Source organism: Centruroides sculpturatus, unplaced genomic scaffold (genome assembly GCF_000671375.1).
Source record: "Centruroides sculpturatus isolate CEXI.00-Female unplaced genomic scaffold, Cexi_2.0 scaffold280, whole genome shotgun sequence".
Classification (NCBI taxonomy): domain Eukaryota; kingdom Metazoa; phylum Arthropoda; class Arachnida; order Scorpiones; family Buthidae; genus Centruroides; species Centruroides sculpturatus.
In genome coordinates, this window is record NW_019384675.1 from 26,621 (window position 1) to 50,423 (window position 23,803).

Here is a 23,803-nt window from a genome sequence, read left to right on the forward strand (position 1 = left end):
TGTTCCGCGATGAAAACCAGCTTTAAGCAACGGCGTAGTCGAACGGTGTAAGTAATCCTACAATTTTTTGTTTATAGCATAGTTTATACAGATTATTCCCAAAAAATTATACGTATTTTGGAAATGTTGAGTGGAATTAGTCTAGAATCGGTTAATTTTATAGAAGAAAACCTTTCGAACAGCCTTAGTCCGTAAAGTTCCCACCTATCGGGCTGCGATTGGCTCATTCCTACAACGTAATTTTCGGTTAGCGTGGAACGTATCTAAGCGTTATAGGGGGGTCTACTGTAATTTCAATCAATTGTTGAATGTGAAGACCAAAAAAAGTTTAGAATGACACCAAAAATAAACCATAACTGCAACTTATGTTCTCTCACCAGGTCATCTACCATTTCTTCTGTGCAAAAAATGAGACACACTATCTCCATTTAATAGTTTGTATAATGAGGCTATTTAATCTATATATTTACATTAAACACAATAATATAATTTTATATTAAATGTATATTATAAGATTAATTTATAAAATATTAATGTAATAAATTCAATTGTAAAATTACAAAACGGGCACCGGCAAACATTTTGATGAATTTAGAATGTTTAACTTCTGGTGCTAGTTGATGTAAAAATTGTTTATTTTTTATTAGTTAAGCAGATTCATTCATTTTACATCATATAAAGATTACATAGAAAACAGTTAAATTGAAAATTATTAGTCAAAATCTTTTAATGCAGTAGAGCAGTGGTTCCCAACCTTTTTTCATTAGCGTACCCCGTGACATGTCATATCTCTAGATTGTACCCCTCATTTAAGAAATTTAGTGAGTAACCGTATTGTTAATTTTACATATTGTAACTTTAAATTAAAGAAAAAAAAACTAAAAGAAAAAATGTATAATAAAGTTGTGATTGTTGCAAGGAACATTATTTATCTAATAATTTTTTAATACTATTAGTTTGTGATACATAATATATTATTTTTTCTGCCATAATAACTAACTTTTTTCTGTACCCCTAAACAACCTATCGCGTACCCCTAGGGGTACGCGTACCACAGGTTGGGAATCGCTGCAGTAGAGTATCGATTATCTGAATCCTGATCAACCGAAAGCGTGCCAGTCGTACTGAATCGACCGTTTTTGATACTAGATTAACTTCTAAAGTATAATTTTTTTTGTTTTTATATTTTTCAATATATTTATTTTGTTTGTACAAAATAAAGAAATAATTTTTAACGATACAATAGCCACGATTATTATTATAAAAATTTTCGTTAGGCTTAACATTGACAGAAATTCAACACAAAGCGAAGCGATGCGACACGCAACGGAGAAAAATTTAAATATGGGATATATTAATATACTATATTAATAGTGTATTTTTTCGTACATAATTGGTTATCTGAAAAATTTATTTTCCGAACCCCGGTCCCCAATTGATTCAGATAATCGACGCTCTACTGTACTGTAAAAACAACTTTTTCAGTTTATATTTTAAATGACATTATTTTCCTGTTCAAATTTTAACTGACTTTTTAATTTACAAATAAACAACAAGACATCATGTTGTTTGTGTGTCACCGACTCATTCTTAAGAATTTATATATATATATATATATATGTGTGTGTGTGTAAGTTTTTTTATTTTGTTCTAACAAAATTTTTTCCATAGATAGCATGATGATAGTAACTAAAATGGTATTTTATCATCAATCTTAGATTTATTTTATAAGAGAAAAATTATTTTTCAGGATAACATAAATTCAAAGTAAAATTGACCATATTTAGATATACTAACTTGTAAGATAACTAAATGGAATAGAACATTTCTATTAAAACAAAAGCTGAAGTTATCTTGTTTTAGAAGGATTTTACTATATTTCAAATATTAGATAAAAATAAGAAAATTGTTTGCCAAAGATAATCTTTGTATCATTGGCTTTAATTATTTAAAACTACAGTGGCAAGGAAAATCTTAATTTCCAAGTATCCAGTGGGAAACACTAATAATTTAATGCAATTTTGCAAATTCTTCAGAGTTTAATTATTATAAATACAAGATTTAAGAAGAGCATAATAACGTTAATAACCATGATTTTCTCAATTTTAAATATATTATTGATTAATTAACAATTATAATACACAGTATTATCGTTCTCTGTGTTTTATTTTATTTAAATAAAACTTACTTTAGCAGACCTATCTGTGTTACCACATAAATCTCCTTTACTATATATCATGGCTGTAAAGGTATTGTTTTCTATTTCCCATTCTTTCCAAATTCTATGAAATAGAAAGAAAATAAAATGTTTGACATCAAAATATTCATTAAAATTTAGTAAATTTAATTTATAATGACTTATTTCAAAATTTACCCTAATATTCCTTGGTATGCATTCCAACGAAGTGCCATTTCATGTTGTGTGAAATTGTAAAATGGACACAATACATAACGGTATCTAAAATAAATAAATTTTAATACATCATTTAACAAACACAAAACAAAGTTTTCAAAAATTGTAAACCTATAAATTTTCACTGGTATCCATCTGTCTGTTCTTGAGATTAAGGAAAGACAAAAGTTATATAGATGAAATTCAAGACCAGATATGGAAAGCTTAAGGCAGGAGGCCCTGATTATACGAACTTCCAGTCCAAATTGGATGTCACGTAATTTCAATTTTAAAATTTTCTCCTGAATGGAGTTAGATAATTGGCATGACTAATAGGAAAAGTAGGATGTGCAGGATCAACATAATACTAAAATTGAGAGCACTGTGACAAAACACAGCAGCCTTGGATTTTGATGATAGTACAATAAATAATTGCTTATATAAATACTGGAGATAATTTTACTTCTGATTGTATTGAAACATGAATATAAATGCTATTTTCAAAAAATTTTAATGTTCTAATTGCTTCAATCTTTAGATCAAGGCAACAATGAAAAATTATATTTGTCACATATTCATGTACATCTTTAAGAGAATGGAGAGACACTCAGAATTTTGTTAGTGTTGAAAAACTTCACCATTCTAGACTATAAGATTGAACAATTCTTAATAATAAAGAGATTAGGCCATTGATATTGAATGCTACTTGGAAAAAAATTGGAAAGAGGTTATGAGAAATGTAAATGAAATTTCTTCAGCTGCCATTAACACATCATGGCAGTTGCTAGATTTTTAGAAAGTGCATATTTCCTGACAGCCCAAGGAGATTGAAGAATTTCTTCAACTACAAGATAATGAACTGCAACAATTTTGAGAAACTCATTTGAAATGAAGATAACAACAAAAACATTAGATGAAAACAAAGTCAGAAGTGAAAAACCAGTGCTGATCTCACTGCAATAAACAAAGGAATGCAAATGACATATGAACTTTCTAATCATTCTACAAACATTGATTCAGTCAGTGAATAAAGTTTAAATGTTAAACAAAGAATAAAAGCATTGCTGGTGTCCTATAAAAAAATTTGAGAAAAAATAAAATAATCATCAATCTAGCTTTTTTGTAAAAATAAAGCTTTTTAAGACTTTTTGTTTTATGTTTATAAATATATAATGAACATTTCTGTAAATCTTTGTGTAAATTATTATCAATTAAAATATTTTATTATTAATTTATCATCATCTTACAATATGTAATCAGTGTCAAAGTTTATCTTTCTTCATGATTGATAAAATTATGTTTTGTGAACCATAATTTTATCAATCATGGCATTTCTCAAGAATATAACCCTGTCATTGATAAGGGATACCTATATTAAACTTTAAATATGAATTAAACTCAGTGATATCAATGATAATGTCATTTTTATTTTTATTTAATTTTTTTGTAAAATAAAAAATATGATAACTGCTCTCTTAAACAACTATTAGGTACAGATACTAAAAGCAAAAATAACACAATACAAACAAACATAAAAAAACATGTTTATATAACAAAAACATTTTCATTGAATACATAAGTTCTAATTATACAGTGAGTGATCGATTAACAAACAAATCAGATAACGAACACTTTTGCAAAAGATTTTTATGTTCGGACAACAAACACATGATCAGATAATGAACACCTCACAGAACAAACACAATAAGAAGCAACGTAAAATAATGAATACCGATCGGTCTTCTCTTGTCTTCAGACAACAATTTGAAACTTTTCGGAGCGCAGGAGACGTCAACATCGACACTCAACCTGGTATGTACTAATTGGATAGTGTTCCTCCAAACTTTGAAATGCTCCCTTGTAATTCCAGTTTTTTTATTTTTCAGAAACAATTCTTTTATAGTATTCACGAGACTGTCGGGCGAGCACTCGTTGAGTTTTGCGTCGGTTTTTATTTTCAAAAGGTGAGAGTATAATAGTGTGAACCGCTAGGAGGGTGTAGGTCTCCCTTCCAGCAACAGGTTGTTAAAACTTCTCACTGTCAGGATGGATGAGAGTTATCCTTTTTCCCGTCGTAACGGGATTTAATGTTTCAGGTCGAGTGGCGGAGGGAGGAGTGCTGTCGGTAAGATGACAGGCGATATACGAGTAAAAGAGGACACCAATTTAACAAGATAACAACAATTTATTAGCTACATAGATATTACAATAACTAATTTCAAAGGGAAAAATCTGAGTCCCTAAAACGCGAAGGGCCGAGAGAGAGTTCACAAAAATTTGTTCCATACCTCTTTATGTCTTTAAATATTCTTGAAAAAAAGATTATGATATCCAACGGGTTTTTAGGATAAGGATAATAATTTTTGTAGGACACAATATCGATAGGACACAGTATATCAATCGGACTCAATATTCGCAGGACACAGTATTAAAGTGACGGCGGATGAACGACTCCCTCAAGAGGGGGAAGCAAATGGCTTTTATAATTTCGTCGTGGGAGAATGGTCATGTGACCAATTGTTGTAAGGTAAAAGATACGCGGATGGGTCAAAGTTGTTCCCGGGCCCATGCTAACTATCAAATTTGGAGTTGGAATGTGGGATTAGTTTCGAAATGGACGGATGTTTACTTTAAACGAAAGGGAAGATTGGAATTTTTCCCTTTTTTTAAGTTAGGTTTTAGTTTAGAATTTAAAGGAAAATTTAAATTGGGGGTTTAGAAAAATGCTGTATATTAATCGGAAAATTCGGTAAAAAGTCCGGATTTCACAATAGCAAAGGTAGAGAGTGGGCAGAAGATGTCTGATGTTGTTGGGCAGTATGGCTCAAACAGGTCTACAGTAGGCCGCAGTTCAATCTTATCTAAAAAAGGTACTGTATAATCAAGAAGACTCAAGCAGCTAAAGGAGTAACAAAAATCACATCTGAGAAATAAAGAGCATTGAAGAGCTCATAATGGAACCTGAAATGGATCTGATGATAGAAGAACACCAAGAACTCTTGAATGAAAAACACCAAGAAACTCGGCGAGATATGTTTTCTTCTGAAAAAATAATAAATGTCGATATCTGCTATTAAGCATTTTTTGAAGAAATGGGAGGATGTCAGAACGATGGTCTTAAAATGGCATCCAAACTAGGTTGAGGTTAATAGGCTAGGCTTGGGGATCTCTACAATTTCAATGCTATTAATTACTTCTGAAAAATCCTGAAGAAGAGAGAAAAGCAATCGACACTAGACAGATTCTTTAACACCCACAAATGGAAAAAAGATGACTAATAAAAATGCAAGGCTGTGTATATATGTATTTTTATTATTACATATAAATAAACGTAGTAAGAAGTATATATTTTTTTATTTTTTGGAGTCTCCAGAACGAATTAATCAAATTTCCATAAAAACCTATGGTAAATTGGTAATCAATTAACAAACAATTCNTTTAATCTCCACAAATGGAAAAAACACAACTAATAAAAATGCAAGACTGTGTATATATGTATTTTTATTATTACATATAAATAAACGTAGTAAGAAGTATATATTTTTTTATTTTTTGGAGTCTCCAGAACGAATTAATCAAATTTCCATAAAAACCTATGGTAAATTGGTAATCAATTAACAAACAATTCGGATAGAGAACAAAGTCTTGGAACGGATTATGTTTGTTAACCGATCACCCACTATATATGGTGAATTTTCAAAAACATTTTTATATTTTATAATAGCAGCTGTATGAATTTTTGAAAAACAATTGTTTTTATTTAATAGACTATATTTCAATCATAAAAACCTGTAGATGATTGGAGTGATAACTTTATATTTTAGAAAAAATGTTATTTAATAATTGTGCAAATATCTAAATTTTGAAAATAACAATAAAAATGTATATTTATAATTGCTAAGTATGTTAATTTCTCAGTGAAGATAAATTTATACTTTATTGATTTAATCTTCTAATTTAAAAACTTTATGTTAATGAAAGTATACTCACATAACATAGCATAATTATTATTTTAAAAATAAAAGAAATGGAAAAACTTAAATGATAATATATCTTGTATGAACCATGGAAATATTTAAATACTACGAGGGCTGTTCGAAAAGTTCGCGGCCTTGCCTATATGCGGCGCTGCGATCAATTTAATTTTTGGCGGGGATAATTCAGTCATTCTTGCTAAAGATAAGATACCAATTTCCGCTTGATTTGTCGTAAAGTTTTGCCACGACAGCTTAGCAGATAGTCGATGTGCATATGCTTTGTCAAAAATGGAGAAGACGGAGACTCGTGCGGTCATAAAATACTTGACGAAAAAAGGATTGACCGCATCTCAAATCAAAGCTGACATGGATGAAGTTTTGGGAGAGTCTGCTCCTTCGTACACCACTGTGAAAAAATGGACAGCCCTTTTTAAATCTGGCAGAGAGAGTGTGAAACATGACCCTCGCAGCGGACGGCCGTCAACTGCTGTCACTGAAAAAAATATCGACAAAGTTTACGATTTGGTGTTAGCAGATCGCCGTTTGAAAACGCGTGAGATAGCTGAGACAACAGGCATCTCTGTCGACCGAGTGCACCACATCTAACCGAAAATTTGGGTATGACGAAGGTCTCAGCAAGTTGGGTGCCGCATCTGCTGACCGCTGAGCAAAGACGTGTTCGCACTTTGATGTCAAAGAAGTGTTTGGACTTCTACAAGAAAAACCCACGGGATTTCTTGCGTCGGTTTGTGACTACTGACGAAACGTGGATCCATTACTACACTCCTGAAACAAAAGAACAGTCGAAGCAATGGAAACACCCCAGTTCGCCACCACCAAAGAAGGCAAAAACAGTTCCATCAGCGGGGAAAGTGATGGCCTCGGTTTTTTGGGGATGCTAAAGGAATCATCTTTATTGACTACCTAGAAAGAGGAAAGACCATCAATGCTGTCTATTACTGTATACTTTTGGAAAAACTGAAGAAAGAAATCAAAGAGGCCACACTTGAAGAAGAAGGTTCTGTTTCACCACGATAATGCCAGAATCACTGAACAAAAGATAAACGAACTTAGCTTCCAATTAGTTCCACATCCACCGTACTCACCTGATTTGGCCCCCAGTGACTTCCAACTTTTTCCAAATTTAAAATAATTCTTGGTTGGAAAGAGATTCCACTCAAATGACGAAGCCATCTCTGAAATGAACGAGTATTTTGCACACCTTGACAAATCGACCTATTGTGATGGCATAAAAAAGCTAGAACATCGCTGGAATAAGTGCATTGTTAACAAAGGAGACTACATTGAAAAATAAAAAAGTTTTAACATTATTTTGTTTGTTGTTCTATTTGAGGCCGCGAACTTTCCGAACAGCCCTCGTATATATTGATGATGATGATTATATTTCTTTCAAACCTGAATATCATATTTTACATTAAACTAACTTAAACAGAAATATTTGAGTGAGAATTAGTTATGATACCAAATCTTTCTAGCGTATACAAACAAATTGTAGATAAAATAACCCAATTAATTAAGGCTGTCATTTGGTTTATAAGTAAATTGCAAGAACAAACCAACTTAGTATCTCCTACATGAGATACCAACTGTATTCTCTTTATCATAAAATGCCAAGGACCCTATCAACACATAGAATTCATCTGAGGTATATTCTATCCCTATTATAGATGACAAATTCAACAAGAAATGAGTCTACATAGGAGCAACAGCTTGATCTCTTTACAAGTGTATCAAGGAGCACCATTATTCTATCCAAAAGGCTTTTCCCCCACAATGTTAGTGACATTTTCATCTGAAAACAATGAAAGGGAGCATAAAACAGGATTAATTAATACATTCTAGTAGGAACTAGACTTATCTGAAAACATCTACAGATTTCAAAATATACAAAGCTAATTTTTGGGACAAGACCATAAAGGGATGCAGATACATTATCCAAAGCATGGAAATCTATTTTTGAAGTAAGACTATAAATTAAATCTTATTAACCCACTTAAAAGTAATAGTCATTTTTGACCTCAGCATTTTCCAACCAATTAAATGATTGCTCTTTGCACTTTTAAAGTGACATTGGAATTTTCACGCTGATGTTCGACTGGCTTTAACCTGAAGATGACAGGTTAAAGCCAGTCGAACACCAGTTTTAAATCATCAAAAACATTCTATAATGATCATTTTTAGTAAGTATAATTTTTGTTGGATATTTCTGGTATATTTACATGCATTGAAGTTACTTGTTTTGAAAAGTTGTTTAATAACATAATTTTCATCACTTTGTCATTGTTTCCTGCATATCATATTTTCTAAATTATATATCTAATAGTAATACACGTGGACATCATTTGTTCATTGTTTTTAATGTTGCCAGAGAATATCACTAGTTACTTTTTGTTAGTAGACATTCAATATACTATATTTCCTATTTAAAATTATTAATGAATTTTCTATTAATAGTCAATCTTGATATTTATATAATTTTAAATACAACAACAAAACAAAAGAATGCCCAAAACTGCATAAACAAGTCTAGGTAATAAAAAATCTTACTTTAATTTATAATAATTACATTCATACAAATCTTAAGATTTTTCTTTTTAATCTCTATGGACATTTTCCAATAAATTTTAATAAGTAAATATTTAGATATCAATAAACTTACTGATCATTAGTCAAATTGAAACACTGCCCAACTAATGATTTAAACTGCAATGGTCCTGAAAAATTTGAAGGCTTAGTTCTGGCAATCAGTTGGTCGACATTTTCGCCTTGTATTATATTACTTGCATAGAATCTACATAATAAATAAAATATAATTTCTGAATTATGAGAATATCCAATACATAAACATTTCAATAAGAATATTGATATTTATTCTTAATGTTAGATCATATGATAATGACATTGAAATAATTTAAACAGTGCATAAACATTGAAGTTAAACGAATTTATATAAGTTGCATCAACTCAAAATCAAAAATGACTGTCAGCATTATCATATTGATTACTTTATATTGAATTTTACTTCTATATCTAATAGAATCTTGAATAAAATGAATATACATAAGTATAACATTATTCTACAAAAATAATTTTATTTATATATTAAAAATATATATATAACTTTGACATTCAATATAGGGACAAAACCTCATTGTAAAATAATCCAACTCAATAAAATATGATGCTTTGCTGGACTACATATTTTTAATTCACTTCTATTATGACAGTTTCAACTACTTATAAATAAGAAAATTTATACATTTTTGAAAGAGAATGAATAAAATTTATAATTTGATATTAATATACTACTATAAAAAATGTCCCAAAATTTTCTGGATTAATTTGAGAAACTCTTACCTTCAAGTAATTTAAATTATTATTATATAGTATTCAAAATATATTCTACTTATATACTTAATATGAAGATCATATAATATTTCATAGCATTGCAGAAAGTCTTTTTAAGGATAATCTCTGAGAAGATGGTCACAGCTTTTTGAAGGTCTTTAATATTATCAAAATGCATGACTTTTATTTGCAATTTTAGTTTCTGGAAGGAAAAATAGCTGCAAGATAAAAAAATTAGGTTTTAGGGAGTGTAGTATTTTTCACCTGATAAGACGCATCACATTTTTCACATAAATTTTTGAGAAAAAATATTCTTCACAGTATAAGACATATTCAGTTTATAGGATGTATTATAATTTTCAGATAAATTTAGGTACAAAAAAGTCTTATAAGGCAAAAAATATGTCAACTAAGAACAACAACACTTTTGCATGCTGAAATAAGACATTTCAAGAATAATATCTTATTTCAATATTGTAAGAAAATTCTTGTCATTAAACAAGAAATTTCAATTCAACACTTCAAAAATTCCGATGATATAAATCAACAGATGGAGACAACTAAGTAGTAATTAAATCAATCCAGAAAATTTTGGCATAGGCTAGGGATGGCAAACCTTTTTGAATCCACATGCCATATAGTAAGCAAATATATTTTAAAATATTTATGTGCACCAAAGGTTTACACTTGGAGTAACTTTATTTAAAGAAAAAATGCTTTAATTAGAATAAATGTAAAGAAACTAATTGAACAAAAGGATTATCAAGTGATAAACTGAAAGGATAACTGAAAAAAAAAAAAGTGATAAATTGAAATTGTATGATATGAACATCTCAGATAATTTCGTCCAACATGCTGTAGGTTTGCCACCTCCGGGATAGGCTGTGTATTATTATTATTCAAAGTACAGGTAACCCCCCCGTATAACATGGCACTTCTATAGCACGGATTCACTCTAACATGGTTCGAGAATTGGGAACATCCCTGTATAATACGGTGCTTTTATAGCACCGGTTCACTCTAAAATGGTTTGGGAATTGGGTAAAACCCTCATACAACATGAAATATAATAAAGGGTGCATTCTTTTATACCTCTGCGTAACTCCGTGCAAGCATTCTAATTGTTTTCATGACTACTTTGAATGCTCTTTCAACAAATAATCCATTTAATGGTTAAATTTTACAATTGGGACCCTTCTTTTGCCTCTAAAAGCTCATTTTATAATTATAGATTCCTCCATCACGATACTATCAATAGTGCAGGTGCCGCCATCTTTCTTTTACCGTTGTTCCTAAATGCCTATAAACAGCAGCACATTCCCATTGCAGATTGACTGCTATTAACAAACACACCCAAAAACTGTTACCAGTTGATGATGCTCATGCTGAAATCATCATATAGGATGAATAATTCTCTGGTAAAATATTTACTTAAATAATAAATAAGTATTTTACCTATGAAAAAAATGAATAATAAATCCAGTTTAAATAAAGATTTAACAGCATGTTTTTTTAATTTTTGGAACCTAACCCACCTTTTCGCACTAGTTCTTTGTTTCGTATAACACGGCAATTTTTTGGAACATAACTCCTGTGTTATACGGGGGTTACCTGTATTTTATAATCTCCAACATTTTTAACAAAGCAGTTTATTGAATTCTTAATAACTGTCATTAGGAAAAAATGAAATTGTATCTTTTACAGGTGTAGGGAACCCATCTTTAATCAGCGAATTCTGCCCCATCGGTTCGTTTCACCAATTAACCAATCCAATATTTCCACAAAAAAAAAACTTTATTTCACTCTCAGGGACTGCTACTTCACACACCCTCTCCCTCTCGTGTCCCGAATTCCTCTTTCAAAAATTTCTTCTTCCCCAGTCTTAACGGCTCTTCGTTAGCGTGTCGATGGATGGATCACATCTGCCCCTGACGAAACCCCCCCCCAGAGAGGGAAGATGAAAAGGTCCAATATCACCACAACAGGACTGAATAAATATTAAATATTATAACAATTTTCTTGATAAAGGACAATAACTTAATTCTTTTTTTTGCTTTAATACACATTAAATACTTTATAATCTTAAATTACTTGTCTGTATTATAAAAAAATGAATCATTAAGCATATCATTATTAAGTTGTATATGTTTATCCTTACAATAGATAAATGTTAATTGCTAAATGTTAAGTGTTATGTAAAAATATTTTTATGCATTAATAAATTTCTGTAACATAATATTACAACTATTAAAATTTTATAAAGTTTTAAGAGCTCACTATTTTAGGTAACTGATCATGACAGCATCATTGGTTTAGAGAAAATACATGTATGATTTGATGATTATTGTTTTGTTTTTAGAATGTAAACATATATTCATGTATTATATAATTTTTAATAATGTGAAACAAATGTAAAGTGAGTATAAATTTAAATTTTTACATAATGTTATTTACTGATACAGAAAAACAAGGAAAATAAAAAAAAGTCATTGATTTAAATTAATTCAGTTAATCAAAAATTTAGTTGAAGAGTGATACAAATTTGATAAATTATATATTTTATAAATTTAAATATGACAAAAATGTTTAAACAACAGCAAATATAAATAACAAAAAATATTATAGTTTTATATTCTTTTTATTTTGGTTTATATTATTACGATAATTATAATGTATTAAAAAAATAATAAAATTTTTTATCACATTAAATTACAATGTACTAACATAACAGCATTTACTTCATATCGATATTTGTAATTTGGAGCAATGTTTTATGATGTTCTCTTCACAACAAAATAATTATTACACTAATGATGAAAGGTTTAAAATAATATAAAGAAAAATAGGTTGTAACTAAAGAATTACAAACAGTTCCGCATAGAAATTTCTTTATATTTGAATGTAAATACCAATTATACCAATTATAACTGTAGAACAGATAATTTGGAATGATGCTCTTATCACATTTCTAAAATAACAACAAACATGATTTCATAATTAATGGAGAAAAGTTTATATAAAATCAGCAATGAAAAGAAAATCATTAAATGTATTAATTTAAAAAAAAAATAATTTATATCAAATAAACTTACCCATAAGTTGCTGGTTCTTGAACAATTTTTATCGGAATTTTATTGGCTAATATAATCTGTATCACTAACAATATAAAAAATATACTGCATATCAATATTTGAATATTTTTGTATATATATATATATATACAGGAATACTTTACTTTAAGGGTGCTTTGTGTTACAGTGCTTTGCTAATATGGTGCTTTTTAATTATATTATTTTTAGAGCTTGTCTTGTTCTTTAGAGGATTTTTGAGAATTTTTTATTTTTGCATCATTTTTTAGACTTAACACTATTGCAAACTTAATAAGTGATAGACTAGGCCTTCCAGTAAATGTTTTTAGATTTTTTTATGCAGAGGCAATTAGAAAAAGCCTGTATTTTGCCTTAAGGCAATGGTCTGGAACATAACCCACCATTTTAGCAAAGTAAGTTTGTATGTATAGTACAGTACATACACATATATATAACATTAGAAAATTTAAGAAAAAATCCTGACACATTTTTATTTGATATAATAAATTCAACAGTAAAGTTAAATATATTAGAAACATATAATAACTCAAAAATAAAAATAATTCCATATTTACTAAATTGTTAATTTTATGAAATACAATAATCATTTCTATCCTACCAAGCAGCAAGGGCAAGCAAAAAATAATTCCCCTCAAACCAAAACTACATAACTTTATCTTAATCAACCCTTAATTGTACCAAGGAATAATATATAGCACAGGATTGCCATTTGGCAAAAAACTACAGGTAGCTTAATTAATCCCTACATATTTAACAAACAACAACAGTTGATTTAAAGACCCTAGGTTATATAATGTTTTGTAAATACCCCATCTCTTGTAAGTCATTATAACAATGCATGCCCATCCTCCATATCTGCATTATATAATTTATGGACAGACTGATTTGTTTATTACTACTTTTAATCTATTGTATACATCTGGTAGTTATTTACTATTTCAATAAGCTAGCATTATTTTAATAATAATTTTAAACATCTTCAGGAACAATAAATTGAGTCTGAAGCAAAGGAGGTACGTCTGGACGGGAAAGTGTGGAGAAAGTTCCCGAATGGATAGTTTATAAGATTGTAGTCTCCTTTTGTCCGCCGCTCACCCTTTTTGGGTTACGAGCGTGAGGATATTACGTATGTACATACAATAAATTGACACCAAAGAATTTTTCAATAAAACAACCCATAAAATGCTTATTCACTCAGTTTACATAGATTTTAAATATGTTCCATCATTTGATTTGTCTGCCAACACACCAAACAACTTTCTCACAGAAAATTTAAAAGGACAAACCCACTAACCTTCCAGCCCGTCAAAAATTTCTCCAACCCCCGAATGCCACAGTCGGCTCAATCGAATCCCGATCGCAGTAAAAGACTAACAATTCCTGAAAAATAAGTATTATATCGTCTCTACGAGAGCTGCAAGATCCAAAAAATATACAGCAAATTCATACATAACACTTTAAATACATATTATATAAATAAAGACTCGAATATTGTCGACATAATAAGACGTACATAATACTACGAGTATTGTCGACGTAATCTTTAAAATTAAATGTACGTCATCTAAAAAAACTCAGGAAGTTCCATAGAATACATGAATACATACGTATTCTAATTTAGTACATTAAAATAAAATACAGTCAAAGATAGTAAGATTAATAGCAGACATATTTAGCAGAAGCCAACTTATCCCATTTAACCTTAATGCAAATATCAACATCAAATTCACCATCATTTAGTTTAGCATTTAACATATAAATAGTATATAATAACATATAAATATAAAAATGGTAGAAAAAGCTACTTTTAGATACTTAATACATATACATACAGTATATAAAAACCATACATAAATATATAAATGATCTAAAGGTAACTTATAGAATAAGCTACAGGTAGAAGTTACCTTTACCTGTAACTTCTGCTACAGGTAAAGGTACTTTTACCATCCCCAACTTTTGAAATAAATTTATCAATAGTAAAAGTATGTATATATATACCCAAAATAACAAAAAAATGGAGCTTCATTATCCTAAATAAAATCTTGCAATTTTATTTTGAATTTAAAGTATGTCATGATTTGTTTCGCATCTCGTAACCCACACGGTAAATGACATTTTAAATTATGTTAGTTACTAAGATTGACAACAGAGAGCGCACTGAAAAATTTTAATTTTTTTTTTGTTTTTTTTTATTTGTAAAGAATCACTTTAAATTGTAATTTATTAATCAATAACGTAATATTTATAAAATTATAAAAATAGTAGATAATTATAAATCGTATGTTTACAGTGCGATCACGTGATTTAATATTTGCTGCTTTTCTGAGTCATCATTTATTTTTATCACGTGACTTATATCACATATTTTAATTAACCAAAATAACTACTTTTTATATTAATTGATTTGTTATCTTTTAGTAGAAGCAACAAATTACTATTTTTTTTTACATTATAACCGGTTTATAACATTGCCGCAGAGATCCATCAAATTATTTCATAAAAATCACGGAAGATGTTTTCAATTTGTGGATTTCGGATATTATTTTTATCCTATTAAATATCAAGAAAAACTGGAAATAATATTTAGGAAATCAAGAATATTTTCTACATAAGGAAACATTTCAAACTTCCTTATTATTGTGTAGAACCTCTTCTCATTCGGCCACTTAATTACCAACTGACCTATACTTTACTTGAATTATTGAATAGTTTTTAGATCGAATTAGCCTACTTACATAAACGTGTAAAAAAATTATAATTTTCTGTTTGAAATTTTATACAGATTTGTTTGTCTTTTAGGCATACAATCTAACAAAATTATATTAAAAATCATTTCCTTTACAGTGACATATCTAGGGGTGCTTATGGCAATGCTGCATCCTCTTAAAACCAAAGGAAAAAGTTTTATTACTTTAAAAGAAAAGTAAAAGTAATAACGCATATCCCGCCACTTTAATTAAGGAATAATTGTAAAATAAATACGTAACAACCACCGAAAATGACAGAGAACACGTGCCTTGGTTTACTCCCCGAATCTGCCTCGAGCATCACCCATATTCTGAAAATCCCGGATACGCCACTGCATATAATTCATCTTAAATGATAAAAATTACTTTTCCTTTATAAATTTTATATGTTGTACAGTCGATCCCCCCTATAACACTATTGATAATTCCGTTTTATATGAATTCCATGTTGTACGAGTCACTTAGATTTTATTAAAATAATAAAAGGTTTATTTATTAGTTTTTATTTGTCTATTATAAAAAACCAGGACTTCGAAACTAATCCCCATTGATTGTTATATAATTGAAGCGTAACTGTATTGCATAAAAACTGTTTTTCCTCTTTTTAAAATACGTCTTTTATATATATATATCGTATACGTAGCTTATATAATAGTCGTATTAAAACAATTTAACTGGAATAATCGAATCTCAAAGTAAATTGTATTTTAAAGATCCCATTAAGGCTATACGCAGAAAGAGGAACCAGTTGATGTTTAAATGTTAAAGGAAAAACAATCGGACATGGTTGAATTGAAATGGGGAAAGTACAGTTTAGATTCGAATAAAAAGACACGTTTGCGTATATATATACAGTTAGAACTTTCTTATTTTCTCGGAAAGTTGACGAATTTTTAAGAGGAGTATCACAAATATTACAGACGTATTAAGCAATCAGAGCTAGAAGTATACGGGTTGATGCTGACCACCATTTGTATAGGCTAATAATTGGTCACGGACGAATCGTAAATAGGACATAAAGCTACTATGAAAATCTGTATCGAATGAATATTAATTGTAAGTATGAAAAATATCGTATTGTTTAAAATAAAAATTTAAATATTATTTTATTATCGTCTTTCTTTTAGTTTTTAAATTTATTAAAATTTTATAGGAATTCTTGAGCTATTCTATAAAGAATATATAGACTCCTAACATATTTATTTAACCAATTATTATTGAATTAATTGACCCAGACACAATTTAGGATACATCCGAATTTTATCCGGAAATGCTCGCTTTATATATATATATATAACTTTTTTTAGTATTAATATCTTTTTAATTGAAGGATTTGCATTTGAAAATATCCGCCTCCTCCTCTTCAAAACAGATATGATCTGGATTATCAGGAAGTAATAAGACTTATGTAGGACAAATACTTAAGAAAAAACTCGGACTTAGTGATTTAAAAATGTATGTCAGTCGGTAGAACGAAATTTCAATACGAACGGAAACAAACACTAAACAATTCCCCGACTTTAAATATAAAAATATAGAATCATTTACATATTGTATTTAATAACTTAAAAAAATGTATTTATTCTATTCAATTTCTTTTCTTAAGTTTTTTAATTTAAACTTTAAGAATTTTTGGATGAAGAGATCCGAACAAAACATTTTAAATGATTTTCAATTCTAGACGGAATATACGAGAATCTTTTCTATCTTCTCTATAGAAATATAGGCTAAGTGGATCCATCAAAGCAGAACCAGCTTCTGCGCACGCTCAATGGGCAAGGTCGACCCACTGGTCCGCTAACCTTAAGTGGAAGAAGATGCCAAGTTTATCTCTACATTTACTGGCCTTGACGAAGATGATGCGCAAGTTCTTTTCCATCGGTAAGTGTATACATAATTGGGATTAATACCGAGTGGGAGTGGCGGGTGCAACGATCTCTCGGATCAAAATTACAGAATAATTTAAACTATTACAAAAAGAAGGATAAAAATTAATTATTAAGTTTACTATTTCAGTTTTGAATATTATGAATATAACTTATATATATTATCTCTAATGCACGTTTTGAGTTATCGAAACTTTGGTGTTGTTAAGAAGAATTGTAGACCACCTGTAGGTAATACACAATATATGTTCTTATTTTTAATAAGACGTTTATTATTATTCTCATTTAGAAATATATAGGTCTTATTTCTTAATTAATAAAATGAATGTTAATGTTTTAATATGCAATAAATTAGAAATATTATCATAAAATGCAATAAACTTAAATTCTATACTATAATATAATATATATNCCCCCTATAACACTGTTGATTATTCCGTTTTATACGAATTCCATGTTGTACGAGTCACTTAGATTTTACAAATACGTGAGCCGTTCACAACCTGGCATACGTATTTGTAAAATCTAAGTGACTCGTACAACATGGAATTCATATAAAACGGAATAATCAACAGTGTTATAGGGGGTTATAGGGTTTTACATAAAAACTCATTATTGTATTAAAAATAATGTAATTTTACATTATAAGGTGGCCTTAACATATGAAAGGTTCAACATTCGACCTTCTGATATTTAAGGTTTTACACGAAATTTTTAATTAACGGAATTATAGAATTAAGAATTTTTAAAATATTTTTAATGGGATTATGCAGTAACGTTTCCGATTGTCCGGTTAATACACTTTAAGTAAAAGAGTGTGTTATTTACAACTAACCTCTAAGTAGAATAGTGGGTTAACATTTCTGGTATTGATGAGTCGAAAGGTTGCTTGACTTCCTCATCGACAGATAAGTAACGGAATAAATTTATAATAAAAATTATATTAAGTAGTATCCTTAATGGCGTCGATTTTCTGATGGATTCTACATAGTTGTAAGCCGTACAGATATAATCGCCCATATCTTCCAACAGAACGTCTGATCTATTCATTTGTAAATTCTATAAATAATATTATTAATGTAAAAATGTAAACTAAACTGTTATTTATAATATCTGCAACTCTATTTTTATTTCATAACATTATAGTTTCCTTTAGAATGGAAGATTTTTAACCTCCGTTACCTGTTTAATGACGGATGAAAAGTTTAACTTGTGAGACAATTTTAGATGTTGCCGGGGTCAATCTGGACAGACAATTTTAGTTTATAATTATCTTTTTTCTTCCGTCCAATTTCACACAAAGAGAAGAGCAAATGTCTTGTGTTGTAAAAATCACAAAAAAAATGTGCCTTTAAAAAGTAATTTATTAGAGTTGTAAACAAAAAAGAAGTTTAACGCGTTTCTTCGATGGTTTATTTACCTTAAAACGTCTTTTGTGGCGTGAAAGTGTGTCAGTGCACTTTTCTTTGATAGTTCAATAGTGTAATTGTCTACAGATATTTGTTTGCTCTGATAAACAAATAAACGATTAAAAATTTATGCCAAATCTTCTATAAATCTCATTATAATAATTTTGTATACGCTTTAATGTGTTTACTCCTACATCAAAAGACATTAGTATTAATGAAACGAGAGTTTAAAATGATCAAAATTCACAGCAATGACGACGATGATATAAAATAATTATATATGTATAATTCTTCGTAAATTTATTGAATGTCTTTTTAATATTAAGTATTTTGTAATATTGCTTAATTTTCCCTCTTTTTTTCTGTCCTAGTTGTTTTAACCATAGACTACACATCGTGGGTTCGGCCAAGCCCGCAGAGAGAGGGTTTTTTTTTTTTTAATTCTTTCCTAACTTGTGGCACTAAGAGGACCTCTTTTAGCAAGCCCATTGTGGGTTCGGCCAGGCTCACAATGGAGCAGTCGGGTGGTGAGGAACGGGGCCCGACATATCCGGACGGACCACCCCCGAAAAATTCCTGGGGATTTTTCGATCCCGGGTCCCCCAGAGCGGTAAGCTGCCATCCGGCCGCTTAAAGCAGAGAGAGAGGTATAACATGTGCAAACCGCTTATGCAAAAATTTCTGGGATTGTGTTGATTGCCTGGATCGATCAAGCAATAGCCTCGGCCATCCGATCTCCAACATGGAGACTAAATATCTATAAATCAGGCATTGGTCTTTTAAGACCACAATTGTCTTGATTTTGAGATTTACTGATCTAATTATCAAACTGTGTTGAAATTATTTTAAACCCCATTGCACTTACTGTTCTATTATTTTAAATTTATAAAAATCGAAAATTTTCAAGCTGTTTGCAAGATGCGAGTTATCAAAGTTTTGGTGAAAATACACCATTTATTTATCATTTCGGTATCAAAATACAAACGTGAGTTTATACTAATGCAATTTAGTTTTTCATTATATAACTTGTTAATCTTGTAATAATTATAGTTTAAGATGAAAGCAGTGAAATTTATAATTTCAAAATTTATTCAAAATCAATTGAAGAAGCGAAATATTATTTGGAGAACTTTAAAGTTTATAGATGGACTAAAATAATAGCGGTACTATAATCTGCCCAACAAAGTTTTGGATATAACACTGTGGCGAATACCTAAATAACGATTCCAAAGATAAAAGGATACGTGAAAAATTTTAAACATTTATTTATCAGAGCAACAGCGTGATTACATAAAGGTTTCTTATGATAAGATGTAAAAATTGAAAATATAAGCGACTCTAATATATAAATAATGTTTTATTTTAAAAAAATATATGTACTGTATTTATCTGTCCAAACTAAATAGAAGAATATTATCATCTTATTCTTCTATTTAGTTTAGAGAGTCGTTAAAGACCCACGGCACCAGACTCCTTAAGGCGGATGCACGCATGATGTGTGGAAGTAAAAAGCAGCAACAGAAATCGCAATGCCGCCTGTGAAAGAGCAGCCATACTTGTGGTATGCCGCTCATTCATTTTATTTGCGCATGAGTAAAAAGTGACTTAGATATCCAAGACGGATGAAGACGGTTTCCATGCTCGTTTCAATGCCCATGGGCGTAGCCAGAGTTTTGTTATGGGGGGGCCTAGTGGAGGCCAACCTGACACAAAATTGAATTATTTCAAATTATTGTTCATTATTGGGCACCGAGCAAGCCGTTCACCTTTTTTTAGTATTCAAAACTTTTATTTTAGCTTTAGGTTTTTACAAATCGACTCAACACTTTTTCGGCTGTGATTTCCTGGGGAGGGCACCAGGTTCCCTGGGAGGGGCCGTGCCCACCCAGGCTCCCCCCTCGCTACGCCCATGTCAATGCCGTATTATTATTCGATAAGAAAAGAAAATAACTTAAGGAATTAAGAAATAGTTTATAAACATGGATTAAGTTTTCTACATCGAGATCATTTTCGAATTTTCAATCAAGTTCACTTGCAATGAATCAAACTTATCATTTTTCTCGATGCGCTGCATGCATGCATCCGCCTTTACCGACTGTATTTTGAATTAAAAATGTATTTCACACTAATACCTACTTCTCGAAAGCCAAACGAATGGTCAACTTTATGTTAAATCTAGTATTAAAATTTAATTATCACTACGGAGTTTGATTTTATATTTACAATAGCTTTTATTCCAAAAAATTTTAATATCCTAAACTTTAAAAATTTTGTATGTTGCAGGGTAGTCCGGATCATTTCGATTCATTGTATCACGATGGAAAAAAATAAAGAAGTGTTACAAGATAATTCATATGGTCCTTTTAGCGTTTCATCCACTTCTCCTACAAGATTTGAACGATCTTTAGAAATGGAAGAGCGCGGCAGATATTTCCCTCGACAGTTGGCCACTGGTTTAGGAATGGCAAAAATTCTAATGTCCATTTTACTATTTATCTTTGGTTCTATCGCAATCGTTGTAGAAGCATCGCTATCTTTACTGGGAGGAGGCATGTGGAGTGGCATGGTAGTGCTGGTGACCGGAATTTTTGCTATCATCGCAGCCAAACGACCTTCTAGTTCGGTACACGTCGTATCTTTTCTCTGTTTGTCCATATTGAGTATGGCTGCTACCGGTATGGTAATCGTTTTTTCTGCCACTGGACTAGTGAATGACTTAAATAGTCCCAGCAGTTATTTTGTGGATAATGAAGGTAACAAACTATCTACTTTCGGTGAAGTAAATCTAAAAGGTCCTGCAGTTATTTTAAACGGAATCTTAGTGGTGGTAGCCACATTAGATTGTCTTTTTTCCGTCGCTTGCTGCGTAATATCTGTTAGAGAGGCATGTAGATGTATCTCTCTATATCAAGATTCCGCGTGTGAAGAACAAGATTCTCAAGCTCGAAAAGAAAGACTTATCAACTGGTTAGGGCAACAAGCACTAATGGAGTCTAATACTGTTTCTTCGGCTAATTTTAACTGCAAAAACAAAATTCCGTGGCATCTGAGTACAAAATACGATAATAATCACACATTATTGGGACGAAGTCAATCGTCGTCATCTACTGGTTCTGTACCCTCTCGCCTGGCAGCGTATGAGGTACAAACTAAATCACCTACGCCTTCCAATTAGAAAAATTATTATTCAAAGTCTATACCACCATTTTATATGCAAGAGATCAAATTGATGACAATTTGGATCCCGATGGCGATTGTTCCGATTCGAATTCCTATCTGTTTTGTCTGGTTGAGCCAGATTAGTTTGGCCTTAATGCCTAATATTATCATATATCAAATGATTTATCTCAACATCAGTAGTTACAACTTACAACTAAACTGAATTAGATAGGTTGTCGGGAAATTTTCATGTATAATCGGCTTTTCTAGCCTACTAACAACAAAGCAATGTAAAATTTTAATATGTATAAATTTATTTATAGAAGTAAGATTATTTTATTTCAAAATACTTCATTTATGTATATCAAAAATATTATTATAGAAAGTAACTTAAAGAAATTATAACATCAAGTGAATCCTTCAATTCGAAAAGATCACAAAAAAGAAGAGAGAAAAAATAATTTTGTTAGATTTTTCTGTATCCAGATTTTAAATAAATACATTAGTTTAAATGAAAATACTTTCTTGGTGTAATCAAAATTGAAAGTTCGTAACTTCAATTACTCTACTCAAGTTACGAGACCCGTAAAAACACTCATCACACTTTGTTTACCACTTTATTGATACAAGTCGACCCCCCTATAACACTGTTGATTATTCCGTTTTATATGAATTTTGTGTTGTACGAGTTACTTAGATTTTACAAATACGTGTGCCGGGCTGTGAACGGCTCACGTATTTGTAAAATCTAAGTAACTCGTACAACACGAAATTCATATAAAACGGAATAATCAACAGTGTTATAGGGGGGTCGACTTGTAGTTATTTTGGTATAGTATCATATATTACGTCATTTCCGTTTGTGTAATTTTTAAATACTTATACCAGGATTTATCTAATTCGCGTCCTAAATTAATATTTGCTCTTTAATATTTATATGTTCAGATAACTGTCTCGTAAACACAACTCCTTTTTTTTTAAAATAGTATTTAACTTAATCTGAGTCATGTCGTTGCAGTGTCTCGCAACTGTTGCGTTACGGTAATTATGTTTAATGGTTCTCCCATGTTCTGCAATTCTAGTTTTCAATTTTCTGCCTGTTTCTCTAATATAAACAAGACTATTATTGCAACTGCGGTAAAATTTGTATACTTCTTTTTTAACAAGGCTACTTCATTTAAATTTTAAACACTATAAATTATCACTTACTAGAAATTCTCCCTTCAAGCATGATGGAATTTATGAGAAATTTGAGATCGAAGAATTGAGAAGAGCTTCGAGTGGTAATGTTTCTGCAGCCCTTGCTTGACAAAGCCATTCCTACTCGATGTTGCGTTGATAACTTCGGCCTCGATAGTACTATAAGTACTATATTATATGGTTTTATCAATAATATATTTTTAATTTTTTCATATACATTTATATATATATATATTTTACACTTTTATTTCTTGCTTATCGATTTTTGACTGAGTTTCCAACTTGTTTTGAACATTTCAAATTTTATTAGCCATTTTTGAACAATAGTTTTCAGATAATTAATTAACATACATTTTATTATCTTGTTTTTATGGGTCTCGTAACTATAGTAGTATAGAATAATCGGAATAGACTAAGAAAGTTAAATATTAACTTCCAACTAACTCATGCGGTACTATAATAAATAGACTGTATGTTCAACAGTACGCAACTTTTTCCTTTTAATAATCACAAACCATGTGCTCGAAAACACGATTTTAAAAATTATGATT

The 23,803-nt window shown here is 30.2% G+C and overlaps 2 protein-coding genes across 3 annotated transcripts in view; one reads left to right on the forward strand and one right to left on the reverse strand.

Annotated features, from left to right (window-relative positions):
• Positions 1-14,981, reverse strand: part of LOC111626803 (N-acetylglucosamine-1-phosphotransferase subunit gamma-like) — a 21,442-nt gene extending 6,461 nt beyond the window's left edge. For both annotated transcript variants that reach the window (XM_023370311.1, XM_023370310.1), the window contains exons 1-5: positions 14,850-14,981; positions 12,831-12,894; positions 9,050-9,181; positions 2,375-2,458; positions 2,189-2,282 (exon numbers count right to left, since the gene is read on the reverse strand). In XM_023370311.1, coding sequence (XP_023226079.1) covers positions 2,189-2,282; positions 2,375-2,458; positions 9,050-9,181; positions 12,831-12,894; positions 14,850-14,877 — 402 coding nt within the window. In that variant the 5' untranslated portion in view covers positions 14,878-14,981. The remainder of the gene's footprint in view (positions 1-2,188; positions 2,283-2,374; positions 2,459-9,049; positions 9,182-12,830; positions 12,895-14,849) is intronic.
• Positions 14,982-21,210: 6,229 nt separating this feature from the next.
• On the forward strand, positions 21,211-22,255 carry LOC111626824. Its single transcript, XM_023370342.1, has one exon. It carries the CDS (start codon positions 21,211-21,213, stop codon positions 22,066-22,068), a length of 858 nt encoding a protein of 285 aa, XP_023226110.1. The 3' UTR covers positions 22,069-22,255.
• Positions 22,256-23,803: the final 1,548 nt, after the last annotated feature.

Coding starts and splice junctions, on each gene's coding strand:
- LOC111626824 (XM_023370342.1), top strand. CDS start 21,211: ATGGAAAAAAATAAAGAAGTGTTACAAGATAATTCATATGGTCCTTTT.